Source organism: Carcharodon carcharias, chromosome 7, assembly GCF_017639515.1.
Source record: "Carcharodon carcharias isolate sCarCar2 chromosome 7, sCarCar2.pri, whole genome shotgun sequence".
In the NCBI taxonomy this organism is placed as follows: domain Eukaryota; kingdom Metazoa; phylum Chordata; class Chondrichthyes; order Lamniformes; family Lamnidae; genus Carcharodon; species Carcharodon carcharias.
The window spans coordinates 25,476,248-25,497,697 of NC_054473.1; the positions used below are offsets into that span (position 1 = coordinate 25,476,248).

A 21,450-nucleotide genomic window follows, 5' to 3' on the forward strand; every position below is an offset into this window, starting at 1 on the left:
TTTGATCGAACCTGCATCCACCACAATCTCAGGCAGTGCATTACAGATCCCAACTACTCACAGCATGAAATAGTTTTTCCGCCATGTCCCCTTTGCTTCTTTTACCAATTACCTCTTGTTCTCGATCCTTCCACCAATGGGAAGTTTTTCCCTTTCTATTCCATCCAGGTCTCATGATTTTATATATCTATCAATTCTCCTCTCAATCTTCTCCAAGGAAGAGTACCAACCTCTCCAATCTTTGTAACTGAAGTTCCTCATGCCTGGAACAATTTTTGAGAATCTTTTCTGCACTCTCTTTGGGAAAGATATGTAGGCATTAAAATGTGCTGCCCAGAACTGGACACAGTACTTTAATTGAGGCGGAACTAGTGTTACACAGGTTTAACATAACCTCTTTGCATTTGTACTCTATGCCCCTCGTTTTACTAACTGCTCTCTCAACCTGTTCTGCCACCTTCAATGACTTATCCACAAATATACCCAAATCCTTCTGCTCCTAGACCCCCTTTAGAATTATACCCTTTATTTTATATTGTTTCACCACGATCTTGCTACCAAAATGAATCACTTCACTTTTTGCCGTATTAAATTTCATCTTCCACTTGCCCACTCATTCCACCAAACTGTCTATGTTCTTTTGAAGTTTTACATTATCCTCCTTACTGTTCACAATGCTTCTAAATTTCACATCAAGTGCAAATTTTGCCCTGTGCACCAAGGTCTAGGCCATTAATATATATCAGAAGGAACAAAGGTCTTAACACTGACCCCTATGGAACTCCACTATAAACCTTCCACCAGTCCAAAAAAATCAGGAGGTGAAAGGGAGGAACTTAAAACAATCACCATCACCAGGGAAAAGGTACTGGGAAAACTATTAGATCTAAAGGCTGACAGGTTCCCAGGCCCAAAGGGCCTGCATCCTAGGGTCTCAAAAGAAGTAGCTGCAGAGATAGGAAAGACATTGGTTATATTCTACCAAAATTCCTTAGATTCTCAAAGATCCCAGCGGATTGGAGAATAGAAAATGTAACACCTTTATTCAAGGATGGAGACAGAAAACAGAAAACTATAGGCCAGTTGGTCTAACATCTGTCTTGAGAAATTATTAAGGAGGTTATGGCAGGACACTTTGAAAATTATAATGGGATCAGGCAGCGTCAATGTAGTTTTATAAAAGGGAAATCATGTTTAAGCACTTTATTGGAATTCTTTGAGGTGGTTAACAAGCAAGGAGGATAAAGGGGAACCCGTAGACGTGGTGTATTTGGATTTCCAAAAGGATTCAATAAGGTACCACATCTAAGGTAACTAAACAAAATAAGAGCTCATGGTGTAGGGTGCAATATATTAGCTAACCAGTCCTTTATCCATGCTAACAGGAAGCAAAGAGTAGGAATAAATGGGTCATTTTCGGGTTGGCAAGCTATAACTTGTGGACTGCCACAGGGATCAGTGCTGAGGCCTCAACTAATTACAATCTAGTTCAATGGCTTGGATGAAGGGACCAATTGTATGGTAGCTAAGTTAGCTGATGACACCAAAGTAGGTAGGAAAGTAGGTTGTCAAAAGGAGGTAAAGAATCTATGAAGGAATATAGATAGGTTAAGTGACGGGTCAAAAATTTGGCAGATGGAATATAATATGGGAAAATGTGAACTTGCCCACTTTGGCAGGAAGAAAAACAGTATACTATTTAAATGGAAAGTGATTACAGAACTCTTGAGGTACAGAGGGATCTGGGTGTCCTGGTGCAGGAAAAGTTAGTATGGAGGCACAGCAAGTGATTAGGAAAGCAAACAGAATGTTGGCAAGGGGAATAGAATATAAAAGTGGAAAAGTTTTACTGCAGCTGTACAGGGCATTGGTGATCCGGTGTGCTCTGTGCAGTTTGGTCTCCTTATTTGAAAGAAAGTATAATTGTGTTAGCAGTTCAGAGAAGACTCACTTGATTCATTCCTGGGATAAAGAGCTTATATTATTGAGAAAAATAGAAAAGGTTGGGCCTATACTCATGGGAGTTCAGAAGAATGAGAGGTGATCTTAGTGAAACATAAGACCCTGGGGGGCTTGAAAGGGTGAATACTGAAAGGGTGTTTTCTTTTGTGGGATTATGGGTTTGGGGGGGGGGGGGGGTGGTGTGGGGAGGAGGAGGTGTGTGTGTGTGTGTATATGGGGGAGGCTAGAACTAAGGGACTCAGTTTAAAACAAGAGGTCTCCCTTTTAAAACAGTGATGAGGGGGCATTTTTTCCTCTCAGAGCGTCATTAACCTGTAGAATTCACCAGAAAGCAGTGGCAGTGGAGAATGGGTCTTTGAATTTATTCAAAGCCGAGGTAGACAAATTTTTGATCGACTAGGAAGTCAAAGGTTATGGGAGGCAGGCAGGAAAGTGGAGTTGAGACCACAATCAAATCGACCAGGATTTTATCAAATGACGGAGCAGCCTCAAAGGGCCAAATGGCTTACTCCTGCTTCTAAGTCCTATGTTCTTATGTTTCCTGTCACTCAGCCAATTTGATATCCATGTCTTTACTGTCCCTTTTATACCACGAGTTAAAACTTAGCTCAAAGGTCTGCTGCCGGCACTTTATCAAATGCCTTTTTGAAGTCCATGTACACCACATCAATAGCATTAGCCTCTTCAAAAAAACTCAAGCAGGTTACTTAGCAACATGATTTTGCTATTAACAAATGCTGGCTTTTCTTAATTAACCTACACTCACTCAAATGACTATTAATTTTGTCCCAAATTATTGTTTCTAGAAGCTTCCCCACCACTTTACTGACTGGCCTGTAATTGCTGGGCTTATTTTTACACTCTTATTCAAATAAAAGTGTAACATTTATATTTCTCCAGTCCTCTGACAAACCCCCAAGACTAAGGAAGACAGGAAAATTATGGTTAGTGCCTCCACAATTTCTACTCTCACTTTCCTCAGTATGTTTGGATGCATCTCATCCAGTTCTGGTGCCTTATTAATTTTAAGCAGAGACAGCCTGTCCAATAACTCCTCCTTATCAAGTTTAAACCCTTCAAGTGTCTGAATTACCTCCTCTTTCACCATAACCTGTGCAGCAACATCTTCCTTGGTAAAGGCAGAGGCCTTGGTAAAGACAGTAACCTCAAAGAGGTTTGGTCACAAGGGTCAATAAACCTCTGTAGTGCAGATTTCCACTTTTAGGTCTGGTGCCAAATCAAGGCGCTCTCCTGGCACACAGTGGTGATGTCAGTAGGTAAGCAGCCAATATATTCAAGTACTCAAACACAAAAACCCTGGAAGTTAAAGGCACTTAATACCATTCATTTCTAAATTTTCAGATAGCTAAAAAAAATTATTAAAGGTAATAGCTAAAATAAACCTTAAAACAAAATTTTAAAATGTTGATTTTTATTACAATTGATTATTTAACACTTAACAAATCTAAAGTTAGATTTTCAGGGACAGTGAGAGTATTTATCAGAAATTATGAAGTCGTACACTGTTAAAATTCCATACACCTCATTCAAAAAGGTGCAACTTAAGGGTTTTTACAGCAAGACTAACAATATAATAGTAGAAGTTCTCAGTAATTCAAAGATTTCTTATTGACAGTGCATGCTCTGGAGAAGCATAGAATCACCGACAGCAATGTCTGGACTTCCGCATTATTGTGCACATGGTGGACTCCTGAACTTGCTGCCAGTTTCAGAGGAGCAATGATCTCAAACACTAATAGTTTTGTAGTCATTACCAGTTCAAAAGCTAGGCCAATCTTTTTTGTTAAAAAAGGAGAAAAACAGAAAATAATGTCAAAGTAGAGTCTGTAAATATTTCACTAAAATTATATTTGATTCAGAAGTTCTAACATGGAGAATGTGCAATTAGTTGAATGAGTTACTGAGCCCAAATGTACAGGGAGAATTTGAGTAAAACTCATTCATGGCAAAAGGACTCAAGTATTACTGATGGTAATAATCCTTTACACCATTTATCAAGAAAATTCTCCATCCTAGATGCCTCAAAATATAAAACAGGTATTGAAGTTAAATGCACAATTCCTCTTTATATTATCATTTTACCAGACATGAATATCCAAAGTTCAATCCTTGGTCCACACTGAGTTAGCCAACCTCAATTACAGTAGCATTAATAATGCCACAATTTGGCTTTAAGTCAGAGAGGAAAATATCAATACTTTTACTTCAGATATTACTTGACCATCTCCAACCTGTTGGGTTGCATGAATGCCAGTTGAAGGGCAGTATCCTACTCTTCCCAGGCTCAGACAAGTTTCTACAAGTTTATCTCGAGTAGCTCTCCCATACCTTCCTCCAGTACCACTTTCAATCTCCTCTGCTAAAAGCTGAGGCAAGGCACTTATGTTAAATATTTCCATAGTTTCTCTTAATCCCAAAATAACGATGAAGGATCATATATAACGGAAATAGGTCATTTCTCCCATCATGCCTATGCCAGGTATTTGAAAGAAAGGGTTATTCTAAAGTCTCTCTTCCCCACTCTTTCCCCGTAGCCTTACAAAATTTTTCTTTTTCAAATATATATCCAATTTACTTCTAAAAGTTATTAATGAAATTGCTTCCGGCATTCTTTCAAGGCAGTGTATTCCAGATTTCCCTTTTCCAGATTAAACCAGCCATGTGGTCCCCCCTTTCTGTGATTATCATTGTACTTAAGTGTTCATTACTTAGTATGATCCTAACTATACCATAACTTTCAAAACACCAAGCAATGCAACTAGATTTGCAAAAAACATCAACATTGAAGTTAATTGTTACTACACAAGGTAAATGATATTTAAGCAAACACAAATCAATTATCCCTACCAGTTTGATCAGCAAGCTGAATGATGGCATCATCCAACACAAAATATAATGCTTTGGTTGAGAGCATTATGCACGCAGTCACTTCAAGCTCAGAACATTTGTAAAAAATGACTGAAGACCAAGTTAAATGTCTTAGCTCCTCATTCTCAACCTGTAAAAGTTGAAGAATTGAAGAAAACTGGTGAAACAGAGAGACAAGAAATCACTTAAAGGATGAACAAAAATGCTCACCCAATCTTGCTTTAGCCATCAGCAATTAAGTTTTGAAACTTTACCCGAGAACAGGCTTGCTAAATAGCAATTTAAAAATGGAAATGATCACTACTACACAAATTTTCCAGATTCAACTTTGATGCAGACTGATATAAGCATCCAGAATTATTGTTTAATATCGAGTGGCCTATTACTTAATATGGAGGCTGATTGGCTAATTTAGCTCAAATTCAAAAATGAGCAACGGTTATAAAACCTACCTCAACCAAAAATATCAAAGGTTTTTAAGGTCATGTAAATAGTTAAGCTTCGCAAGGATTAAAAAAATGTATTTTATGTTTTAAGTTTCTCAGTGCAGATCCACCAATATTAAATTGATGAAATATAAATATTCAACACATTGATAAGCATACAAAACATCAATTGTTGGTCATAGTCCAGGAGGTCAATCAACTCCACACAAACAATTCCTAGTTAACCAGAATCTGATACTAGGAAATCACCTAGAGCAGAATAAAAATTTGACAAGCTGAATCAAAGAGGGGGAGCATGAATCAAGAGAAAACAGTATAAAACAAAGCATCAGCAAGCAATGTGAAGTCATGTACACCCACAAAAGCTCATTCTAAAAATGTAACCACAAATTTGAGAAAAGCAGTTCATGCATTAAAATGAATGAATGAGTTGAATAAACAATTCCATGACAACAGAACTGAAAATTTACTCTGCAGACAAAATAGCAAGATAAACAATTCCCAACACATCCATTTGACAGCCAGAAGTTAAAGTGCCTTTGAAGATGAGATAGTTGAGGTAGTTGAAATACATTCCCGTGAAGGGAAAGCAAAGCTCCCTGGGTAATGAAAAAGATAGAGAGGAAGATGAAGAAGAAAAAAGCTGTATATGACAGATGTGAGGTTGATAATACAACTAAGAACCAGGCTGAATAAAGAAAGGTCATAGGGGAAGTGAAAAAAGAAATTGAAAGAGGCAAAGACTATTTGAAAACAGATTGGTGGCTAATACAAAAGTCTTCTATAGGCATGTAAATAGTAAAAGGGTAGTCAGACAAGGGGTGGGGCTGATGAGGGGCCAGAAAGAGGATCCATGCATGGAGGCTGAGCGCATGGCCGAGGCACTAAATGAATACTTTTTATCTGTCTTTGCCAAGAAAGAGGATGCTGCTGAAATCAGTGACTCAACTGTCTCCTGTTTCACTGGATGCGCTAAAAATTAATTAAGCAGAGATATTAGAAAGGCTGGCTGCACTTCAAAGTTGATAAGTCACCAGGGCTGGATGGGATGTGGCTGAGCATACTGACAGAATTAAGGGTGGAAATTGCAGAGGCACTGGCCATAATTGTCCAATGCTCCTCAGATACAGAGGTAGTGCCAAAAGACGTTTGATAGGGTGCCACATAAGAGGCTTGCCAGACAAGTTGAAGCTCATGAATAAAAAAGACAGTGGCATAATGAAAATGGAGATGGTTGACTGACAGAAAACAGTAGTGATTAACAGTTGTTCAGCAACTGGAGGAAGGTAGGATTCCCAGGGATCCTCCTGGAATGGTCAGAAGCCCCCATGAATCTATCACAATCTCACTGTGGCTAAACAAAGCATTCCAGGAGTACGTCAGCTCCCAGCAATGGCAACCAGGATCAGCCACCAGTCAATCACAGCCCATGCTCAGGTACCACCTGATCCTCCAGGCAGCCAGGATCAACTGCTAGCCAATCACAGCTCATGCTCAAGTACAAGCTGGCCTTCCTTATGTCAGGGATTAGCTGTCAGCCAATCACAGCCTGTGTCCAGGTACCAGATGACCTTCCCTATGCCAGAAACCTATTTTGTCACATATAAAAAAAGTCCGACGGCATTGGTTGAGGCCACTTGACGGAAACATCTTAACTGCCTACAGACCACATGACCAGTGCTCCAATCAGTTGAGATGATGCTCACTCGGACTGCAGAACTGAAGGAAAAGGCACTGGTTATGAGCCAAGGATAGGCTCAGCTGAGACAGGCCAGACGCTGATGCAGTAATTAGTGTTACTAGTATTATAATTAGTGTCAGATTGAATTAGTGACGACCAGGCAGTGTGTGGTGCACTGCAGATTTCTATCCCCCAAAAGCAATTGGCAGAGGAAGAAATTGTTCAGACTTAATAGCGGAGTTTAGTGGAGACAGCTTCATTTCCTCAAACTCAGTGGCACACTGAAATCAGTGTTCATGGTTGACAGAAACAGCCTATGTGAATCGAGACCAGGTGGCCACCTCAACGGAAATGCTCGATGAAACAGAGCCCTGGAGCTGCTTTATGCTTCATCTTTGTAAATTGCCAATCTCACATTTATTACATCAAACCATATAAAATAGAGATCATTCGGCTCCACAGGTCTGCGCCATGATGTCACTTCTGCTGGCTTCACGTGATGTCACTTCTGCCGACATTCCCCGAAATAAGTCTAGCCAGAGTTGGCAACCTAGGGGTCAGTACTATGACTGCTTTTCCTGATGAATATTAATGACCTAGACTTAGTACAAGGCAGAATTTCAAAATTTGCAGATGAAACAAAACTCTAAAGTATTATAAACAATAAAGGAGGCAGTGATAGACTTCAAGGGAACAGACAGGTTGGTTGAATGGCTGGACACATGGCAAGTGAAATTTAACGCTAAGAAATATGCAGTTTATATTTTGGTAGGAAGAACAAAGAGAGGCAACATAAAACAAAGAATATAATTCCAAAGAGGGTGTAGGGACAGAAAGACGTGGGGTATATGTGCACCAATCATTGAAAGTGGCAGGTTGGGTTAAGAAAGTAGTCAAAGGGGCAAAAGGAATCCTGGGATTTATAAACAACAGCATAGAATACAAACAGTAATGAAGAACCTTTATATAACACTGGTTCAGATTCAACTAGGGTAGTGTGTCTAATTCAGGCACCACTCCTTAGAAAGATGTGAAGATTTTATACAGGGTGAAGAGAAGATTTACAAGAATGGTTCAGGGATGAGGGACTTCAGTTACATGGATAGACTGGAGAGGTTGGGTTATTCTCCTTCGAGAAGACAAGGTCGAGATGAGAACCGATAGAGGTGTTCAAAATCATAAGAGGTCTGCTCAGAGGTGACAGAGAAATCGTTCCCATTGTCAGAATGGTTGCGAACCTGAGGACACCAATTTAAGGTGAATGGCAAAAGAACCAAAGGCATCACAAGGAAAAGCTTTATTTTTAAATACAGCTAATGATTAGGATCTGGAATGCACTGTGGAAGACCAGAAACAATCATGGCTTTCAAAAGAGAATTGGATAAGCACCTGACAAGAAAATATTTGCAGGGCTATGGGTAAAAGGTAGATGTGTGGGAGTAAGTTGTTCTTGCAGAAAGCCAGCACGGATACAACTTGTGATGGAGACAGCACAGCATTTTATATGATTTTATTATGATTCTAGAATCATATAATGGCAAATAAATGGAATGGAATGATTTCATGATGCATAATAATTAGACAGAAATTTTTAATATTAAATTGAAGAAAAATATGTTCAGGTATGGGTAACAGTTCACAACATACATACATTCTTTCAAAAGGATGTGTCATGGCTATTGCCAAAATAGTTGAGCTGTTGAAAATTCTAATGCCTGGAATTATTCCCATGTGTGGTCATAGCCCAGCGCCACAAGAAAGGAACATCAGGCTATCAAGATTACCACAGCAGTCCAACAGGTCTGCCACCATCATTACATTCAGTCCAACTAGTCTCATCTCTGGTGGCTTTAGCAAAGAGGATATACACAAATATGTACTCCCACCATGTATAAGGATTACCTCAGCCACACTATTGTGAAAATATTCCACAACAGCTCTTCCTTTCAAATCTGCCAGATGTCGGAGAGATTGGGAAGCAGAAAGATAAAAAGGACACTGGTTTTCTTCAGTTAGTTTCTGCAGCAGTGCCTCTGAAGGATACAGCAGAGAAAGGCTCAGCTCTGATCTGACGTTTGGTTGGCTGCTATATAAAAACACAAAATATGGAAACTTAAAAAGGAATACATGTTCCAGCAATGGGATTAACTTAATGAAAATTTTGAGACAAGAGAAAATAGTGGAAAAGCACTCTCTAAGCAAAACTTCTACAATCCATGTGGAATGGAATAATAGTTTTCCAAGCACTTTAGTTATCTTTAACTACTTGCTGCCCTGAATTTTCTATTACTATACATCGTGGCATATAAGTCAATGTTTGCAGCTTTGAAAAATCCTTCCAAAAACAGAGGTAGAGTTATCTGCCAAATATAAAATGTGAACCCCCAGCGCTGGTGCAGAGGACCAATTTTTGTTCGTCAGTCATCATGCGCAGTGTGCTCTGCATGGGCATGTCCTAAACTCTCATCCATTGTCTTGGCAACACAGCCCACATGGCCTGTTTGATCCCATGCACCAATTTAAAATGTGCGTATAACCCTGACCTTGTATCTGAGCTGAAAAACTGAAGCCAACTTTTAATGCAAGCAAAGCCCTTAACATGCATTTATTAGCTGAAAAATAGGGAATCTACTTAAATGCCAAGTATAGGCCTAAACTTACATCTTGGAGTCAAAAAAATTAGGCTATCTTATACACTGTGATTTATAGTTGTCAATTTTTATGCAGTGACAGAAGTAATTGTGTTACCATTCTTTCACAAAGGGATTCTTTCAGGAAGACCCTTCTCCAGTTTAAACAGAATCCTTGGCTTTGTATCTAGAATACAAAAACAAGGAGACAATTCAAACAGACAAGATCCTAGTTAGACTATAATTGGAATGTGCTGAACAGTCTCGGGCATCCCATTATGGGAGGATATAAAAGCAAAGGCCAACACGCAACATTGATTCCCGAGGTCTCAGCAGGACTGAAGAGGTTATGGTTTGACACACAGACTCTTCTCTTCATCTTTACCCCCACTCCATCCACCCATCCCACCACACAAGAGCTGAGGTGGTTATGGAGTAATCTAATAAAGATCAAGATTTTGAAGAGCTATATGGATTACGTATTAAATTGCTCCCAATGGTCAGCAAGGTGGCAACATGTAGGTATAGGTTTAAGATAAATCATAGAAGTATTTATGTGGAGGTTAGGAAAAGTTTCTTTACACCAAAGGTTATTGCAATTCTCTGTCACAAACTGCCGTTGAAGCAGTGATTAAAAGTTGCTTAAAAATATTATAGGTACAGGAGTGAGATTGGACTTGATGGCTCATCTGGAGGGGAAATAGTGGCAATGACGTGATGGGCTAAATAGCCCATTTCTATATTGTAATACTTTATTACTCTAAATATAAATGCAAATCTTTTAGTCAGGTAAAGATTTCAGAAACAATTTTCATTGACTATACACGTGTCTTTTATTGCTTTTATGGTCAGCTGTGGTCATTACCTTGGAGGACCCAATTAAAATCTTAAATTTCATCATGTACCTTTTACATTAAGGTGTTAAAAATACTGAGCCAAACAAACATAAAAACCAAGTTAAAAATAAAGCTCTGTAAAAATTAAGCAGGTCTGGCAACATCTGTGGAGAGAGAAACAGAGTTGACATTTCAAATTCAATATGAATCTCCTTCGGAACTCACTTTGGAGTTTTTCTCTGCACTGATGCTACCAGGCTTGCTGCCAAATTTGCTGAGTTTTTCCAGCATTTTCATTTGTTTTTCAGATCGCCAGAGTCCGCAGTATTTTGCTGTTATGAATACCAAGATAACCTTCTGCCATCAAGGAGGAATTTTAATGCCTAAATAAGCACAGAGAGGGTTAAACTTGATGCATACAGTATTCTCCACTGTTATGCCATTTTTAAGAAATTATTACACCATGTGTTATCCATCATGTTACCTCACTGAATGAAAGGGCAACATTGAAGCCAACAGTCTTGGGTTAATTATGGGCACATTTGTAAAGTCAATTTTGTCATTATGGAATCAAACACATAGTACAGCAGAAGCTTCTATAAAACAGATTCTACTCATCACTTGCTAGATTAATGACCAGGTACAGATGATTCTGAGCTTGCTACTTTAACAGCTGCTGGCAACAAGTCGCATAGACTTGTGAAAGTTTCATTCCAATTCACGAGTTCAAGCTTTGTATGGAAGTATAATGCATGCATTAAATTTTATAGATTTTATACAGGAAACTAACCATACACAGTTTGAACTTCAAGAGCCCCCACCAGTCACAGGTGTCAAAACTCAGGTTTACTGGGTTCTGTATGCCCTCATCAAGGTTGATAGACCGACTGCCAGGCAGAAAGAGAGACATCCCATTCATAGAGTAGAATGCCCCATCTACAATCCACCATTAACAATCATACAACTACATCAATAGGAGTAAAGAAATCCACAGGATAGCATATTCTGGCTTAATATGTGCAAATACACGTATGGCTATAAGGCTGGGGGGGGTGACTTGGTTTCTTTCAGATGCATTTAGATCATCTCCCTTATGAAACATATTTTAGGATTTGACCACCAACCATGCGTTGACCCATTATTACCTTATGGTTTCTGGAGAGTGACTGACGGTATCTGCAGAACATTTTTCCAAGCAACTGTGATCCAGAGAAGCTCTGTGTACTACAATCGATTTGACACCCTGAAGGCTTGCTCTCAGCTGACTGAACAGTCGTAGAAAGTGGAACTTCTCATGAGGCAGCACAAAAACTGCTGTTGCAAGTTGGTATCCAATCAAGAATTCAAGTACATGGCCATCTGAAAATGCAACTGTTTCAACAGAATGGGATCTTTGCTTTGGGTTTAAAAGCAATGTAGCCAGCGGAATTCTGTTCAACTTAAATGGACATCTTGTATCCTCCTCTTCAGAACCTGGTCTCCGTTTTGCTGCTACAGGGAAATCTACCCTTACAAAATAAAGATTCTGGGCTGTCAAAAACAGCAGACAAGGTATGTACATAGGTTTGAGATTCTCTTCTCTCTCAGGAAGAATTGCCGAACAGATTTCAGAATATGGAAAGTTCTTAGACTTTGACTCAGTGCCACTAACCACATCCATATGTGGAACAGATGGGTTTATCACTTCTAACTGATCATGCAGCATGAGATTATCTCTGATTAGAATATATGCAGCAAAACTACCTTTAATATCAGTGTCATTTAGTGGGAGCTGCTGATATTGCAAAAGCTGAAGAATGAAGTCTTTTATAATTGGCCCTTCATAATCAAGCAAGGGCAAATTTGAAATAGATACAGATTGTTGATACAGAACAGCTTTCAAACACAAGTAGAAGTCTTTGAGATTGTGGGATTCAGATATAAAGAAGAAACAGCCATGGGTTTTCATCTTCATTGATAGACACATTTCTGGCACTTCAAAGTCCACTTCCAAAATTTCTGAACAAGGAAAATAGAGTACCATCTGCATCTGAGAAATAACATTTTGCATATTCTCCAAGAGTTCATGTTGAAGAATCTGAAATACAGCTACAACACTATCAGTCAACACAATACAAGATGCAAACAACCTTAGTCCCTTATTCACCTGAACACAAAGTGTCCACAGTACCTTTAATACCTTACTGATTTCAGTTTCTCCATTAGCAGAAACACTAGCAAGATCAATGTCGGAACTACATTCAAAAATATTGTCACCTTGATCTAGTCCCATTTCAAAATACCCAGCTTCAGTATGGAAAACCTCAGGATGGTCAACAGGGTTTCCCTGGCAGTCAATCAACGTTTCAGCAGTAAGTAGTTTCAAAGCCGCTTGGTTAATCATTCCAGACAAATATGCAGCAAAATCATGATTGCTGGCGGTGTACGATGCACAGGAGAAAGGCAGCACAAGTGTCATTGTAGGATCGTGTAATGAGTTCTGCACATCAGCTTGGGCAATTGGATTCGCAGGACTAAACCTTTTTTGAGGGAGACAAAAAATTTAAATCTGAGTCAGTGAAAATTATACATGTGCTACAGAAGGGAAAAAATGTAGAAATAAAGCCTACATTAGAGTCCAATTCAATATTTATGTCAGGCCACTATAAGTAATGATTAGTTGCAAAGAATATAATAGATCTGGATAATATATGGAAGACTGCAGTGCTGCAAAGATTCTTCCATAACTCATACAGATAGCTGATACTGTGTAATGACCTACACAATATTTTGTCATACTAGCCTTACTATGAATACAGGTTTCAGTTCTGTGTTTTACAAAGGCATTAACCATGAGTTGGCAATATACCCAAAAGCTGAAGCTGCTATACTTTAGCACAAGCAGTCCAAGTTGGTGGCACCCTTCTGTCTCATGAGATAATGTTTTGTGCGGTAGTTAAGCATCACTTGATGTGACTCAGGAGTTCCACCCTGGCATGGCAGTCTCTGCCGCATTTGCAGCAGAGGAAGACAGTGGCTTGAGAAGACGCACGACTCATTGGCCTCAGTTTTCTCTGGGCCCTCTTCTCAGCTGGCTGAGCTTTCATTTCTGGTTGCCTTTGCCAATGCCTTTCAAATATACTCCAGAAGTCACAGCCATCAGTCCAAAGTAAATAAATAGTATTACTAAGAAAGGTATGGTGCACAATGTAGCACAGCATTCCAATTATCATTAAATTCCCTACATGACAAATTGTCTGCCTCACCCAATTACCACCGCAAACAAAAAGCAGAAACACAGAGGCCAGAAAAGCACCTATGCCTACTGCTAAATTGCAAAGTATACCTGTTCTTAGTGGATGAAATCAACAACTATCAAGTCAAGTGTCCAAAAAAAATTGAAAAGTTCTAAAGTTAAAATTCCAAACTAAACAATCTACCCACTTTTACCAGATATAGGAACATCACTCCTATCCACAACAATTGGTTATTTAAAGCAGCACAGGAATGCCATACCTCACATGTGGGCAGTCAGTACTTTCCTCAAGTGATTCCTTCTCAGATTTTATCTCCTGATTTGCAACCTTAAATAAAATTCAAACAAATGAAAATAGAATCTGATTTCACAGTTTGGATTCGAATAAATTTCAATTCAAGAAAATATAACTAGCTGCAATTACTATGTTCCACAGCCAGCCCCTCCCTGCCTTTTCTCCACCTCTTCAGCTGTATTTTTCTCTACTGACTAAAGCCGAGGAAGTGTGTGTGAGGCTCTCTAATCAACTTGCTATCAGATTCACTCCCATATGGGAAACTAGAAATACAGACATAGGCTGATATACTCCAGGTAAGTACTGACCAGTGTGCTATACATGCCAATCAATCCTTCAGTCAGGTGATTCCAAAAGTTGCCAATTTTGGTAAAGGTGCTAAAAAGGAGGCTGATAAATAGAATTACAATGCAATTAAAAGGCATGTGGCAACTTGGATACAAAGTTTGTTATAAAATATAAATCAGAATACAGGACAAAAGCAAAGAGATGTAGCTAAATTGAGACAAATCACTGATTAGATCCCTATTAGAATAGTGTGTCCAGTTTTGTGCACCTTGCTTTTTAGGCCCCTTTGATCACATTTTGATTTAATGTTGATAGGTTTCCTTTAAATTTTGTTTTTGCAGTTTCCCTCTAAGGGGCTGCTTTTACTTTATCCCTGATTTTGTTAACTTAGTTTAATTGGTTTGACTCAAACCAATTTTGAAATTGGTTTGAAATAAATTGAAACCAATCTTAGAAAAGATGTCAAAGGTCATGAAGAAGCTGCAAAGAGATCCTTAGTATCATCCCGGCAATGAGAGTCTTTAGTTATTGAGAAACTTGGCTCCTTCCCTTAAAGTAGTCAAAAAGGTTAAGTGGACATCTGACTTTCAAATTGTATAGGGCTTTGATAAGGTAAACAGAGGAAAAGTTCTATTTAGTAACTCAGAACTGGGGGGCAGTAATTGGAAAATCAGCAGCAAATGAATGAAGGAAAGGTTAAGAGTTTATTTTGAAATACGACGGGCTGTTAGGAAATGAAATGCCTTTAAAATCTGTTCTACCACCGTTTCTTATAAAGGGGAAGATTCTAGTTTTAAATCTTTGCAATACCTTGATTGGCTAATGTGGATACAATAGCCTTGACCCAACCCCAAATCTGTAACAGATGCAAGTCTAAACAATGGGGCACTTGACTTATGCTGATAGTTGCACTGTGCAATATAGTTCTGATTGTGAAACCCAGTAATATTTGTAGAGTAGTTCTACAATTTAACAAGTAAAAGGTTTCAATCAAATTTTGCAACATGTATGTCACTGGGGAACAGCCACTGGGGGAGGTTTGAAATGAGGGAAAATAATCAAAATTGATCACCACTAATGTTTTCAACCTGGTTGCACTGATGTGCAATTACTGTAACCACTGAAAAAAAAAGTGAAGTGAAATGTGATTCTCTGACACAGCAAATTACCAGACCATGCTAGGGCAGCATCTCAGTGTCAGGATTTCTTGATCTTAATGGACCTGCAGAGAAGGTGTTAAGCAAAGGATTTTTCTGCTTCAAAAGACGAGAGAATGAAGAGAAAACAAATCTGATCAGACCCAGTTACTAAAGAGGATTAGAGTTCACTTGACTTCACCCACAGGAATATAAATTAGGCTATTCAACCCTCGATACTGTTCCACCATTTTTTATGGCTGATCTGCATTTTAACTCCACTTATCCACCTTGGTTTCCTATCCCTTAATACCGCTGCATAACAAAAATCTATCAATCTCAAGTTTGAAATTTTCAAATTACTTAGCCTCAACAGCTATTTTGGGGGTGAGGGGAGGAGAAAGTTCAAGATTTCCACCACCCTTTTGTGAAGAAGTGGTTCTGATCACGCCCAAACAGCCTAACTCTAATTTCAAGGTTATGCCCCCTTGTTCTGGAGTGCCCCCCCCAAGGGAAATAGTATCTCCTCTATCTACAAAATCTTAAACATCTAACTACAACTTATCTATGCAAGAGAATATCCCTTTTCACCCCTGTATCATTGTGATGAATCTGCACTGCACCCCTTCAAAAGGCCAATATATTCTTCCTGAGTGCAGTGATTTCATGAGAAATTAAAAGACAGAAGACATACATAACAAGCATTTACATCGAACAAAGCAATTGACATTAAAAAACAGCCTACAAGACAATTACAACACTTTTCAATTTCTACCAGTCAGCAATCAACTTTGAAATAGGTGCAATAACATTACCTTGCTCTTGATTTCATGCATATTTGCTGTTTTAGAGCATCCCTGGGTAATTGTAGAAGTCATAGGAGTCAAACTGTCATTTTGATGTAGATTGCTGATTAGGGCTGATTTAGTACCTATTTCTGCAATAGGAATGAAAATCTAGAATTATGCATTGATAGCAAAATTGAAAGCACAGATTGGATGCATGGCCAATAAGCATCAAATTTTCCTTTTATTATTTTACTAGAGGGTTGATCTCAGCTGCACTATTGTATTTTGAAAAAGGTACTTAAAAATATAATTAATTAACTTGGTCACATTACCTTCAATATTTACCAATACAAGGTTAACATGAGTTTTATTAGTTCATGCAAAAACAACAGAAAGCCCTATAACCTTTACAGCCATGCAGGAATCTTCTGTATTAAGAAGTGATTCAAATGATTTTTAAAAATTAATTTAAGCTTGGTGATAATAACTTAAAACTGGAATGAAAACTCCATCAATAGTTCTACATGTAGTTATACCAAACAGTTTAACCATTGCCACTGGGTCAACAAGAAATACTTTTAAAAAGCTACAAGGGTTCATACGAGAAACACTTTTTTAAAAGTTACAAGGGTTCCCCACCTTACTGAGCACTGTTATGATACATGTCTGTAGTTATCAAACATCAAGAAATGAAAGTTTTGCATTTAAATAGCACCTTTCACGACTGCTGGATGACCCGAAGTGTTTTATAGCTAATTAAGTACTTTTGAGGCGTAGTCACTGTTATAAGGTAGGAAACATGGCAGTCAATTTGTACAAACAAGCTCCCACAAACATCTTTGTGATAATAACCAGATAATCTGTTTTTGTGATATTGATTGAGAGATGAATATTGGCCAGGACAATGGGGTTAACTCCCCTGCACTTCTTTGAATAAGTGAGGTCAGATCGACCTGAAAGAACTGAATTTAATGTCATCTGAATGACAGCACCTCCAACAGTGCAGCATTCCTTCACTACTGCTACTTGAGCATCAGCCTTGATTTTTGTGCACAAGTTCTAGAGTGAGACTTGAAGCCACAACGTAACTCAAAAGGAAAGAATACTACCCACTCAGCCACCATTGACACCTAAATAGCACCAGGCTCAACTATGACATCCCAGAAATAAACAGCCTTCCAATATTCACTGTTTAGGCACACTCATGAGCAATGTCCACTCAAGCAAACAATCTGCCTGAGGAAGCTAATACTTCTAAAAGCCCATACTCAAGCACAGCGTAAAACACTTTTTAAAAGGTGATGCAATGGGAGGAAGCAAAGGAGAAATATGACAAAACAAACTAGCATAGAATAAATTGGCATCACTTCTTTGAATCAGCAGAAACCAGGGAAGTGACTTCACCAAAATGAGAGAGCATGGAGCCAGGTTTCCCTGTTCTGTCTCGCTCATGGAAGACCAAAAGATAATATTCAAGTGTTAAGATTCAAACTCATACTCCAGAACTCACTGGTTTCCGGGAGGGTTCCAACAGATTGGAAAACCACTAATGTGACGTCCCTGTTCAAGATAGAAGGAAGACAAAAAGCAGGAAACTATAGGCCTGTCAGCCTTATATCTGTCATTGGGAAAATGCTTGAGTCCATTACCAAGGAAGAAATAGCAGGACATTTAGAAAAGCTTAACACAATCAAACAGAGTCAACATGGTTTTGTGAAAGGGAAATCATGTTTGACAAATTTGCCAGAGTTCTTTGAGGATATAACAGGCAGAGTTGATAAAAGGGAACCGGTAGATGTAGTGTATTTGGATTTCCAGAAGGCATTCGATAAGATGCCACATAAAAGGTTATTGCACAAAATAGGAGCTCATGGTATTGGGGGGTAACGTATTGGCATGGATTGAGGATTGGTTAACACACAGAAGACAGAGTCAGGATTAATGGGTCTTTTTCAGGTTGGAAGGGCGTAACTAGTGGACGCAACTAGCCACAAGGATCAATCCTACAGGCTCAATTATTTATCTATATTACTGACTTGGAGGAGGGGGCATGAGTGTAATGTATCCAAATTTGCTGACGATACAAAAATAGATGGGAAGGCATGCTGTGATGAGGACATAAGGAATCTGCAAGGGGATATAGACAGGTTGAGTGAGTGGGCAAAAACTTGGCAGATGGGGTTTAATGTGAGAAAGTGTGAGGTCATGCACTTTGGTAGGAAGAATCAAAAGGCAGGCTATTATTTAAATGGAGAGAAACTCCAAAAAAGTGCAGTAGAGAGGGAGCTGGGTGTTCTTGTGCATGAAACACAACAAGTTAGCATGCAGGTGCAGAAAGTAATTATGGCCGGTATCACTTGGGGGTTGGAGATTAAAAATAGGGAAGTCATGTTACAACTGTACAGGGTGTCAGTGAGGCCGTGCCTGGAGTAATGTGTACAGTTTTGGTCCCTGTATTTAAGAAAGGATATACTGACATTGGAGGCAGTTCAAAAATGATTCACTAGGCTGACTCCTGAGATGAAAGGGTTGACTTATCCAGAACGGCTAAACAGATTAGGCCTATATTTATTAGAGTTAAGAAGAATGAGGGGTGATCTTATTGAAGCATACAAGATTCTGAGGGGGCTTAGGGTAGATGTTGAGAAGATATTTCCACTAGTGGGGGGATCTCGAACTAGGGGAAATAGTTACAGAATAAGGGGACACTCATTTAAACCTGAGATGCAAAGGAATTTCTTCTCTCAGAGGGTAGTGATTGTCTGGAATTCTCTCCCCCAGAGAGTTGCAGGGGCTCAATCAATGAAAGTATTTAAACAGGAGGTAAATAGATTTTTGAAATATCGGGGAGTTGTGGGCTATGAAGAGCTGGCACGAAAGAGGAGTTGAGGCCTGAAGCAGATCAGCCATGATCTTACTGAATGGCAGGGCAGGCTTAAGGAGCCAAATGGCCTACTCCTGCTCCTATTTCTTATGTTATGTTCTATTGAGTAACACATTTAGAGCAGAGTTACAAAGGATAACATATGTACCTGCTTGCCATGCACATTGTAAAATGGGTTAAAAATTCAGCTGCTTAAAAGATAGCGAAGTCCCTAAAAAAATACTTCAGTCCTTTTAGGTATTAAAGGTACAAAGAACCTCTCCATCTATTCAGCAAGCTCCTTAGTAGAGTGCTGAGTGAGAGGCGGAGAGGGTGCCCATTTCTGGAAAAATTGGATAAATTATGACCACCACAAAAACTATAATTTTCAAGTATCTATCAATCCACCTAGCTTTTAAACAAAGCCTAAAATACAGTTGGTACAATAACTGCAGTTGGAATATTTTGTGCACAACTGGCAGTGGTCTATCTCTTTTATGCATGCACGCACGCACACCAATGCAGACAAGCAAGCACTAGAACTAGAAATGGCCCACACCAGCAGCCCGATACATACATGATTACCTTGGCTGGAGCTGGCAGCATGGTGCAGCAAAGGAGAGGAAGGACAAGCAGCATAAGAAAAGCAGCTGGGTTTGGACCCTGGAGCAGCAAGTCTCGATTCCTCACTGATCTAACAAAAAAATGTACTTTTTTAAGACAACACACAATGCCAAGATTAACGTAGCGGAGTCAGAGTACTAATTTTAGAAAGAAAACGGGAAATAAGAGTAAAAAAAGAGCTAATACATTCTGAAACAAGCAATTCCCTTCCATCCATCAAAAGCATTTTTAGATAAATTCCATTATTTAGAGAATTATTGTTCAGATTATAGATACCTAAATCCAACTTAAAAACAATTAGCTTGCCTCCTAGGTAACTTCAAACTGAAGGAGGATACCAAATCCACCTAAAACGTCCCCCGCTGATTACTCACCAATTACAAAGAGCACCAGGGAAGGAAAGCAAAACTCGATGTAATTCATGATACCTCTGCAGCATGAATCCTAATGCTTATAGTGGATGGTATCGTAGTATTAGCCATTCAAAACACTAAATACCAAAGTAATTACAAAGTTGAACTTAGAAACAAGTTTTATTACTGTAGTCTCACCTTTTTATCTGTAATATTCATTCGACCTTTTGCTTCTTTGGCTTTCTGAATTGCCTTTAGCACCTCAACTGTATCAAGTTCTTTCTCTGTTGTAACAGTATTATCTAAACAGACCTAGGAGATACACAAGAAAACAAGTAAACCTTGGGAGGACTTCTGGCAGTATTTTGTGGTAACACAGGCTTGGAAACATTACTGAAAACCCAGAAGTCTCAACTTAATGTTTGATCCAAAAAAGGAAACTGCAACCTCAAATGAAAGATTAGAGGCAGGTATGCAAAATTTCCTGAATCGGATTTACTGTTTTACAAAACTGCACAGGCAAAAAAGGCAAATACTTAGTTCAATACATAATATTTCAAAGATATGAGTTCTAGGATCTCAAATGTCATTAAAACAATTTTTGGTCAAGGACAAAATTCTACCATGGTAGATTCTATTGCCATATTATTTTCATCCTATGACTCTTGGTTTCAGAGTCTCTGAAAATTGATCAGCTCTACATAGAGAAACTCCAGTGTCATCAAATTTCAAATACATGATAAGAATGATGATAAATTTCATTAAAAGACAAAATAACACCAGACTGGTTTTTAAAAAAACGTTTTTTCCCAAGTGATTGCTTACAGATACTAATGCATTTTAGGATCTAAATAGTTACAAAATACTTAAATTGCAATTATTCATTTTTTTAACTGCCATCTCAATAGGATGGTATAAATGGAGAGTAGCTTTTAAAAAATTCCACATCTCACATTCCATTCATACAATGATTACTATTTCAATCTTACCTCTGAAGCTCGATCTCCAAACTGTGCAAGCACCTTTGTTCTATAATCAGGAATAATGCTCAGGGGGTTGTTATTCAGAATTACCTTCTCGAGGCATGGCAAATTCCCAATGTTTTTGATTTCTTCAATCTGAAAAAGTTTATTTACATAAGGACAACTCGTACTTTCTATAGAGATACATTTTTCTGCTCTGGGCAGCCAAGCTTATGGTGGTTGAGCATAGAACATACATGCACCTGGCCCCACAAAGTATCACACAGGTATAGAAAATACATAGCTATAAACAAACAAACCTAAATTTAGTAATTGAATGGGAGAGCAGTTTTATCAGTACAGCATGAAGACACACACTATGCAAAACATAACAGTGCTGAATATGACTTAATATGACAGTGATCAAGGTTTTCCCCTTAATTAGATGTCTCAGGTTAATGG

The 21,450-nt window shown here is 38.7% G+C and overlaps 1 protein-coding gene across 8 annotated transcripts in view; it reads right to left on the minus strand.

Moving 5' to 3' along the window:
• The window catches only part of nisch (nischarin), a 53,424-nt gene that overhangs the window by 4,978 nt on the left and 26,996 nt on the right, over positions 1 to 21,450 (minus strand). For 2 of the 8 annotated variants that reach the window (XM_041191254.1, XM_041191253.1), the window contains 8 exons: positions 21,016 to 21,144; positions 20,225 to 20,338; positions 19,635 to 19,743; positions 16,214 to 16,335; positions 13,940 to 14,007; positions 11,590 to 12,963; positions 8,881 to 9,064; positions 4,831 to 4,981 (listed from right to left, as the gene is read on the minus strand). In XM_041191254.1, the coding sequence (XP_041047188.1) occupies positions 4,831 to 4,981; positions 8,881 to 9,064; positions 11,590 to 12,963; positions 13,940 to 14,007; positions 16,214 to 16,335; positions 19,635 to 19,743; positions 20,225 to 20,338; positions 21,016 to 21,144 (2,251 nt within the window). Of the gene's footprint in view, positions 1 to 4,830; positions 4,982 to 8,880; positions 9,065 to 9,726; positions 9,796 to 10,669; positions 10,828 to 11,589; positions 12,964 to 13,939; positions 14,008 to 16,213; positions 16,336 to 19,626; positions 19,744 to 20,224; positions 20,339 to 21,015; positions 21,145 to 21,450 lie in introns of those variants that run through there. The other 6 variants (XM_041191255.1, XR_005943507.1, XM_041191256.1 and 3 more) reach the window with 6 other exon arrangements.